Source organism: Tubulanus polymorphus, chromosome 7 (assembly GCF_964204645.1).
Source record: "Tubulanus polymorphus chromosome 7, tnTubPoly1.2, whole genome shotgun sequence".
Lineage (NCBI taxonomy): Eukaryota > Metazoa > Nemertea > Palaeonemertea > Tubulaniformes > Tubulanidae > Tubulanus > Tubulanus polymorphus.
In genome coordinates this window covers 16,652,988-16,662,825 of record NC_134031.1, presented here as the reverse complement: position 1 = coordinate 16,662,825, position 9,838 = coordinate 16,652,988, and the positions used below count along the sequence as shown (strand labels likewise).

General features: G+C 39.5%; 1 protein-coding gene across 1 annotated transcript; it reads left to right on the top strand.

The window, feature by feature from the left end:
- The first annotated feature begins 88 nt into the window (after positions 1–88).
- On the top strand, positions 89–8,816 carry LOC141908160 (uncharacterized). The gene is made up of 9 exons (XM_074798048.1): positions 89–582; positions 1,182–2,075; positions 2,539–2,731; positions 3,117–3,243; positions 3,608–3,727; positions 3,819–3,906; positions 4,310–4,418; positions 4,611–4,682; positions 5,164–8,816. The coding sequence occupies exons 1-9, from the start codon at positions 142–144 to the stop codon at positions 7,062–7,064; spliced, it is 3,945 nt and encodes a 1,314-aa protein (XP_074654149.1). The 5' UTR covers positions 89–141; the 3' UTR covers positions 7,065–8,816.
- Positions 8,817–9,838: the final 1,022 nt, after the last annotated feature.

Genomic DNA, 9,838 nt, shown 5'->3' with positions numbered 1-9,838 from the left:
ACAGTGCTGCCACTCTCAATAAAATGGATTAATTTATATTGAATTGATCGATACCGCCGCCATCTTTTTATTTGTGGGGAATTCCGGAATTCAAAATACGAATCTATATAAGTTCGTTGCGCCGTTTCTCTGCAGAAATCGATGGCTAAAACTAATCAAAAACGTCAGCAGTGCATCATCATTCTCGACTCGTCGGATGAAGACAGCGCCGATTCCGACAACGAAGGAAAAGATGCGCGCGTTAGAAAGAAACATGACGGAAAAACATTTCTTTCTATCTCCTCTTCGACGAAGGGAACTTCGTCTTCCCACTCTTCGTCTCCTTCGTCATTATCCTTATCAGTTGTGGACGGAGTAAAAAATGAATCCGGTTTACATAAACAAATGTCCGACTGTGACAGTAAGTCCGCGTCAAAAATTGGAAAGATGTCGTCTTTGCGACGAGATTCCGGCAGTCCTCGATCGAATTCCCCAAACTTATCGTTGATCACGACGAAAGAAACGGCTGCTGTTGACATTGCTGCTCAGACTGATGAAGTCGTTCTATCACCGCAAGAAAAAAATGAGGAGCTTTTAGTTAAGGTTTGTAGACGTATCATATTTTTATCCTCTTTCACACCAGGCAGGATATTTTATACATTATATTTTTCTGTGGATTGGAACCTGATGCATCATGAGTTTGCGGTCCTACTTATTACTAGAATGACGCAAATTTACAAAAATAAAATAAAATACGTTATTTCATGTCATCTTGGTTCATCTCAGTAACTTGTGTCATCTCTGTAATAAGTAGGACCCTGAGTTTTTCATGGATCAGTTAAACTTTTTGGAAAAATAAACATTCTCTGAATGATTCATCAAGACTGCAAATATTCTCTCAACAACCAAGGCCAGGTTTCATAGACTGAGTATCAAAGTTATCCCTAGGGGTAAATCCTCAATCTGGGTGACAACCACCATAGTTAAAATGAGAAACCATGGTTAAAACTGACAAATTTCAATAATGTTCCTAGGGACTATTTTCCGTCCATATCTATGAAACCCAGCCCAGGTGTTTCAAGCCTTGACGATCTTGAGACAGGCTTTGGTTTCCAATCCCTGCTGAGGAAGGAAGGAATTTTCTATTTCTAATCTAAATAAGATCGTTTAAATAAAAATCCAACCTTGCTTTTAAAAATCAGTTTCAGGATGAGTGTAAGAAGCATCTCACTTCTTCGGACGATAAAAAGTTCTTAGAGTTCATAAAAAATCGGCACGCGACCGCGAAATCCGAATACCTCGGTTCGAAAGACTATCGGAACCTGCTGACGAACCTGTCGGAAAAGATTTCCAACGATCCGCACAATATTTACGTTTATATTCGCGATTTAGTTCACGAATTGAAAGCGAATCGTCGCGTGCCTGAAAAAACAACGACCAAACGTAAAAACTCGTGCGATTCCGATGCATCACAGCCCCCGGCGGCGGCAGCGGCTGCGAAGAAGTTTCGCTGTAGTTCGACCGATACGGATTTTTCGCTCGATCTCAATCAGAGAATCGAAACGAAAACGCCGCGTCGACTTCAACTGCGTCTCGTACGCGTCGATCGCGTGAAAAGCTTAAACGTGAGCGCCAGCAGTAGCAGGGATTCTTCGCCGGAATCGCGAAATATTCCGTTGGTATCGCGCTGCGCGGCTGCTGAAACTGAGACGGAATCTCGCGCTCACGATGCCGAACGAAACGGTATCGACGATATAAACACGAGCAACGAGTGTTTGAAAAATGACGACGATAAAAACGTTAGCGAAAATGAAATCCAACCGAGTCTGAATTCACCGATAAATGTTCGTAGTTTTTCGCCGGATCATTGCGTAACGAAGACAGTTGATTGTCATCCGGAACCACGCGCCGGTACGTCTAAAACGTTGATGGACGGTGAAACGCTAACTGAGCCGATACAAGTCGAAACTGAGGACGATAATGAATCACAACCAGAAAATACCGGTAATGATGAAAATATCGAAGCCTCATCGGCAAGTAATTCAAAGAAGAAAGGCTCACGGCGACAAATAGAAAAATTGGAGACGTTACTTGAGGTTTGTATTAAATCATTAGCTTGATGCGAGGGTTGGACTGTGATAATTGAGGATTTTGCTTTAGTGATATGCGATGATCCATCAGGCACGCTAGTGGTGTATTTAGACAATGATGCCGGATTTCTTCTCAGATTCAATTTAGATCTATCCATATTTCTCGTGTACTATGAATTGTAGATCAAAAGTGCGCTATGAATGAACCCTTAAGATCGATCTTAATTCATCGAGAGGCACGATTTGCCTAATTTCTTGTGTGGGAAGCTAAAAATTCAGATAAAAGTTCATTACGAATGAACTAGATTTTCATTTACCGGGTAGTTCTCTTAATGATACACACACCATCTAGTGGGATAGCTGGTGGTGGCATGGGGTCCTCATTATCGTCAATCAGTTTTCCTCCATCTAGATTTACACCATGAATGCTGTGCTGGGTGGGTTGAAAACATTTGTTTATTCGTTGAAGGCTATTCACAAGAAGATAAAGAAACTTCAGGAAAAAGAGCTGTCGCTCGATGATTTAGACAAGGAGGACAATTCACACATTCTCGAACACAAACTCGCTCAACGATTTACGAAGTGTTGGACGAAACTTTGTGAAATAAAAGGCCGCGATATACACGTAGGGCGTATCAGTGATAGAAAATTCAAGTTTAATGGTGAGAGCCAAAATTTTTTAGATCTTCCATATTATAGGGTAAAATGCAGGACTCCAACAAGTAAACCAGTACTTCATTCAAATCAGCATCTGAAAGTTTGGAGCCACGTGACCACTTAACATAGAAAATCCTTTTGCCAGACTTGCCAGACTAAGAATTTTGGTTGGAAGTTCTTATAAATGAGAAAATATCGAGAAAAAAAAGACTATTTCATTGTTTTCTTAATTTTGATGTGAATTATTATTCCTGAAGATGACTATTAGGATATGAACGAAACATCGAAATACATTATAAGCTTAAGTAAACATTTCGGACACTATTTTTCATTGTGGGATCGTATATTTGTGATTTAAGTGTGACTGCCACGTTTGCTATTTTTTTTCAGGTACGAGATTCAGAGAAATAAATAAACTACTCGCGCGATTCATCAACAACACGAAATCGTTTCCCGATTACCATGACGTGAAACGCGTCATCTCGAAGTCGAATAAAAAATACAACCTCGGACTGAAGTACGTAATATAACAATCATATAGACAGGGTCCCTACGACACCTTGATTCCTTAAAAACACTCCCTCTAAACTGAAAATGCCATTAAAGTTGCTTGAAACTCCTTTAATATGAGCAAATGCCTGAAACTACTTTAAAACTCTGTCAATTTTGAGAAATAGGCTATTGGAAATGTTTGTAGTTGTACAGTAACTGGGAACGGTTGGGATCAGAATTTTTTCTTTACCCAATTAGGCTGTTACTAAAGAAACTGAATTTAGTAGACAGTAGTTTTAAGGCTACTGTAGGGACCCTATGAAATATTTTCTAATTATGAAATGGTACCGAGTTATTTATCGAAAAATTTTGATTCCAAATCTTTCCAGCGCATCAAAGATTCAGGCACTCGCTCGTGAGGCGTTCACAGATATCGGTGATCGGTTACAGAAACGAAGACAGCAGGATTTTGTGTCCGATTTCGGATGTGAACTAACCGATCAAGTCAGGTAGGTAGAACTCCTTCGTTTAGGGTTTTAAATTTTGTTTGGTTTCGACGTTAATTTCTCAAAGATATTTTATATTTTTCTGTGTATTCAGAACGGAAGCGGATCCGGCTATTTATAATTTAGAACTTCGCCGACAACTGGATCAAAATAAGAAAGCTGGAAAGATGAAACTGGATGATGTAAGATTGCCTAGTTTAAATATCATTGGAATGAATATATTGAATATGAATTATTTTTTTTCCATAAAATTGAGTTTGACCCTGTTATTTATTTATTTGATTGATAGATTTCATATGATTTGTTTTGATTTGGTGTCCTTTACAAACCCACCACACTGGCTGGCAGCATAACAGGGAGGTTCCTTCGATTTTGAAATTGGAAATCGAAGTACAGATATAGTTGCATGATCAGCAGTCGAATTTACAGAATTTTTTTGTTTAAATCGAAGTACATAATAGGAAATTTCAGTTTCAGTTAATATGAATTGGTTTTAGCGAAACGAGGCCATCTAGCTCAAATGCGTTTCAGCTCTAGGCAGACTATTGTTCAGTGTTCATTGATTTTGTTCTTAATCAATTGAAGGTCATCAACAAATTTGCCCGTAAACAGTACGAAGACGACGACGACGAAAATGATGATGATGACGAGGATGAAGAAGATACTGCTGGCGAAGAGGAATTGCCCGATGCAGGTGAGGAATATTGTTGATTTTAGCGTTTAAATTCACTGGTGTTCGTCTGTCTATAATTTCCTACCATGTATGGAAAACATTTCTTGATGAAAATGCCTGAATTTGAAGGAATCTGTCATATTCGGTAGGTGGTAAATTGTTGTCAAACATAATTGTTTTCTTTTGATTATTATGTTTATGATTATTATGTAGAGCTGGAGACAGTTTTGAATGACATTGACGAGGATAAACCGGTTGAATCAACACCAGCAGGCCGCGAAGAAGGTTCGTCAATTAATCATTGAATTTTTAGTACGTCTGCTTTCACAATCATCTCTTCAAGCTTTTCTGCCCTATTCTCTCGCCATAAAATCGGACACTGCGTTTTATTATGCTGTCAAGGAGGCCTGTATGAATTGTATATATTCATCAAGCTTTTAATCGATTGACTGCTAAATATGGGCGTAGTTTGTAGTGCTGTGCCATTTTCCGAGGCCTAGTTCAGCAGATACCAAAACATCTAACATTCTCCTGTCTTCTGATGATTCACTGCTTGATATTTTCCCCCTGGCAATAAAAGTGTGGCTACTCAGTCTACTGATAGTTCTGGATTCATCGTTTTCCCGCCATTTCAACGGGAAAACTAGTACTTTTGACAGCTACCAAGTGTCTTGTAAGGAATTTCACTAACCACGTGCTTAATGTGCTATGATTTGTTTCATTTTGTGTTTGGATAAAGAAGAGCGATTCTTGTTTTCTATTTCAGTCGATGGAACGTTTAACGCATCTGTCACCGATGCCGGTAAATGGACTAATATTCTTAGTGATTTCGCTAGAAAAACTGGTGACCGGATGGCGGCGGATGAACGTGTCGGACATTCGGAGAACCACGCGATAGAAACTCCGGACCAATCGAGCGAGTCGATCGTTCACCATCGGAGTAGCGTCGAAGATATATTTACCGACGACGTAACCGGGACAAGTGAATTGGAACACGACGATAGCGTCTGCATTATCGAATATCACGGTCCGTCGCCGCGCGAATCTCGAAAATCGAAAACTTCTGTCGTTAAAACTGAAAATCTCGGAATTAGTTCAAACGCAGAGACGACGAATGAGGTCGATGTAATTCTGTTGAGCGGTAGTCAGGAGAATAAAGAAATGATTGTTAACGATGAGTTGGTTGATAGTCAACCGAAAGCCGATGCACAGACGTATGTCGATGATAAAATCGTTGATTTGACTCAATCGGAATTGAGTCAAGCGCGTAGTCCCGAAACGACTGCCGATAAAACTCCGAGCACAAATACCGCGGATGTTGGACAGCCGGAAGGTAGCTGTCAAATAACCGAGACGCTGTCCAACTGTGAACGACCGGTTAAGAACGACGATTGTGTTATTCTAGCTCAGTGTAGTCCAAAAAAGAGACGATTAACGAGCAACGACGATTGCATTGTCGTGAAGACGTCTGCCGCGACGCGATTGAAACGTCTAAAACGTAACCACGCGTCGAGTATCGATGTAATTAGCGCGTCGTCGTTAGACGATCGCGTCATCTTAATCGACGCTCCGTCTGCTTCGAAGTCGCCGCCGCCGTCTGCCAGTCCGTTAACGATTATTGACGTCGACAATTCTCAACGTACGGATATCGGCCCGTCGCGGAAGAAAATCCGTTGCCAAAACATCGACTGTCCAGTCGAAATGCGCAGACTGTCGGTGGAGGTTTGCGATAACACGCCGAGTAAACCTACGTCGAATGATATGGCAATCATCGATCGGTTGTTGTCGAATCGAAATTCGAATTCTCGCGAAACTGTCAACAAATCGTTGAAAGATAATTCGCGTACGCCGCACAGTATTTGTAATATTCCGGAAAAAACCGTCAGCGCCGGTGATACTCTCAAAACGAGTTCAATATCTATTCGGGACACCGACGACTCGCGCTGCGTTCCAGAAATCCAAATCAACAGCGATTCGTCGCAATCACGAAGTCGAAATACAGCTGAAAATGTGCAATCATCGACGAACAATACGCGGATTATTCCCGAAATTCAAATTAGCGATGATGAAAATGATGATGATGATGATGACGATGAAGTTAAAGAGGTTTCGAAATCGGAAAATCAGGGAAATATTGTTGCGAAAGAAATAAAAAGATCTCCGCAATCGCAACCGGTAACTGTATCGAAGGGCAGCGTGAGTACTAGCACATCAATGCTACAAATACCTACGAATACTAGTCATACTAGCGCTGTACGCGTAAACGAGAACTTGTCGTCGTTTTCGCCGAGCATTTCGCCGAACATGTTAGAAATACGCGACCAGCAGCGACCGGTTATTAGCGAGTCGCCGAGTTCGTCTCGGTCGGTGACGCCGGTGACGGCGCTCCTGCGTAAAACCGGGTACAGTTATTGTCGTAATACGCGTTCAGTTTCGCCGGTCAATCGCAGTCCGGCGCCGAGACTGGTCGCCGAGTCGGTCGAACCATCGCCGCTCGGAGGTAACTTGATGCTGAACGTGTCCGAGGAATTTCGCGCGCATGCGAGGGACGTCATGTCATCGATCAATACCTCGCCGATTAAAATTCAGTCTTACAAATCGTTGTCGACCAACCAACAGATATTCAATCCACCCGATCCCGATGAAATCATAGACATATCTGACTGACCGTATTCTTACATCCGAACTTTCTAACTCCACTATTATTCGTGCTTTATTCCAGCGGAAAGACGTTGCGTTGACGGTTCCGACATTCCCCGGTAACTTCGGGGACCATGAAACATTCCTTATCATTCCTCATGACATTTTCGATCGCGCAAAGACAATTTTAAGATGAAGATTCATGGAATTTTTGTGATCAATTGGTGCTAGAAGGAATTTTAAACATACACTGTTACAATGTATTCAACCATTAATTCAATCTATTGAATTGTTATTGTATGATTTTTCTGTGCAGAGCTTGTGATTAGCGGTCGTCATCATTTATAACTTATTTCACTTTCATGTAATCAATTGTCGCCGTGTTAGGCTCGATTGAAAAGAAAACAATAATCTAGTTCATAATATTCTCATTAACCCTTTCAGTGCTGACTAAAAACCCTATAGTGCTGGAGATAATTTGAAAATTTTGAAAAATTTCACCCTAGTGTGCTGAATAACGGGAATAGCACTATAGTGTGTCTACACCCTGGCGCGGTATATCGTTAGTTACTAATATTTCACTGTTTGACAGGTGCTGCCATCTTTCAATAGAGATAATTACTAATTACACCAATACACCTCGGTGCGGTGTACTAGCAAAACCCATCACTGATTTATACACCACACTGCGGTGTAGATGTAGTGAAAGGGTTAAGGAAGCCAACTAATGGAAAATTTCGAGTTAATCTTGATGATGCCCCTGGGTCCAGTTCCACAGTTCTGAGTTAAGATTTGACTCACGAGTCAAATCATTGAAAATGAACTAACTTTAACTCAAGAGTTATCTCAAACAACTGTGGAACTGGGTCCTGATTGATAGGTTACTCCTTAGGTTTTAATGATATGTCTAGTGTTTTAGTCTTGTTTGGTTATGAGTCTGAAAACGTTTTCAAAAGTCACTACCGTATATGTTATCGAAAAAAATGAAAGAGTTAGTCGTCTCTGGCAACTTATCATTAATATTGTGTCTTGGTGAAACTGGGCCTTTGGGATTCACAAATCATTCAGTCATTATTTGATACATTGCACACTTCATAAATTTTATGTTCAAAATTGTGTTGTGTTAAGCTCATTTTGTACGTCTGACCACAATTTCTCTCAGGGAAAGATTTCATTTTAATTCGAATAATTTTGTGATAACTGCTTCGTGGAACTTTCGCCATCGTTGTATAACATCGTCACAAAAAAAAACAATTTATACTTTTATCCAGGTTAAGATATAATCGTTAGGCTAGTAAAGAACAAGAATGTAAATTGATAAACCCAGACTTAACCAAAAACCGAGCTTAATGTATTCATGGAACTGAGCCCTACATTTTTTGTGAAATTGATACTATTCATACATTACTATTGATACTATTCTTTTCGTCGTGTTTCACGTTCACAGAAAACTATGTCATGAAATGTGCAGAATTTGTGAATTCACAGCCAATTGAAGTATTGATACATGTCTGACAAAATGTTTCTATTATTATGGTGTAGAGTAGATCAGTTCATCTTTGAATATCTCAACTACGTAAATTATCGAGATTTAAGATGCGTTTCTTTGAAATGTCGTTTCCTGCCGTTCAGTACCCTGTATTTGTGGTGAAAGCGTGTTCTTATTTTTATGTTACGATGAATCGTAGACTCTAAAAATGATTTAGGGTCTATGAATGAATGGATGAGTAATATGATGATGTGAACCTATAAATCGTGTTTGTGATTAATAAATTTCTAATGAACGAACATACATATAGTATTAATAGTTTTTTTTCTTCGTGCCGTTATGGTATTTTACTGCAGTCATTAGAGGAGTTATCTAGCGTATTTGCTAATGACTACAGTGTAACCTCGATACAACGAACCTCAGGGGACCAGAAAATCTGTTTGTTATAAACGATAGTTTGTTATATTCAGTATCAAATGAATTTAATTGTCTTACTTGGAACACAATTCTATATTTGTTATATCCGATTTCGTTATAACTAGGTTCCACTGTACTATACAGAAACTATGATAAATCTTGACCAGTTTTATCTCTGCAAATCATGACGACTGAATGAATAGACATGGGAGGATTCACTAGGATTCAAAAATAGCCTCTCTGGCAAAATCATTGCAGACTGTGATCGCATTGTGTCTCCCCTAAGGATACAGGAGGATGTGGATGCAGTATCAACTTCAAGAATTGAGAATTTAAGCATAGTAGACAAATATTGGTCAAATCTGCTCACTTTGTGATAGCTATATGTCCCAAAATATACGGAGCCAGAGGGAAAGCAGTAAGGAAGAGATGCAGTATCGACTTCCAAAATTGAAAATTTAATCAAAGAAACCAATATTTGTCAAATTTCAGTTATGTCCACTCTTCCTGCTTCTATCAACATTCAGGAAAAGCGAATCGATCATTTCATAAAAATGAATTATGACCATTTTGAAATATCAAAATGGTAATAATTCATAGGCTTGTTGCCAATCATTTGAATAAATTCTTAACGTTAGTTTGCAACAAATCTCGCTTGCATCGCGAAATGAATTTAAATCATCATCACTACTACATTCGAACTGAATTAATTATCTGGATTAAGTTTTTCTATTGATAACTACTGAGTAGTTTCAACTAATTAGCCAACACTGAATTCATTATGAAAATTGCATATATATCAGTATTTTGTGGTTGTGTTGCTTAGTTGGCGCACGCAACGATCTTGGAAAAAGCTATTAACAAATTACAACGCAGCTTGTGATTCTAGTGTTAG

Bases quoted from the DNA above. Each gene is read 5' to 3' on its own strand.
- LOC141908160 (XM_074798048.1), top strand. From the start codon at position 142: ATGGCTAAAACTAATCAAAAACGTCAGCAGTGCATCATCATTCTCGAC. The intron at 3,728-3,818 runs GTAGGTAGAACT...CTGTGTATTCAG, and splicing joins GAACTAACCGATCAAGTCAG to AACGGAAGCGGATCCGGCTA. The intron at 4,419-4,610 runs GTGAGGAATATT...ATTATTATGTAG, and splicing joins AGAGGAATTGCCCGATGCAG to AGCTGGAGACAGTTTTGAAT.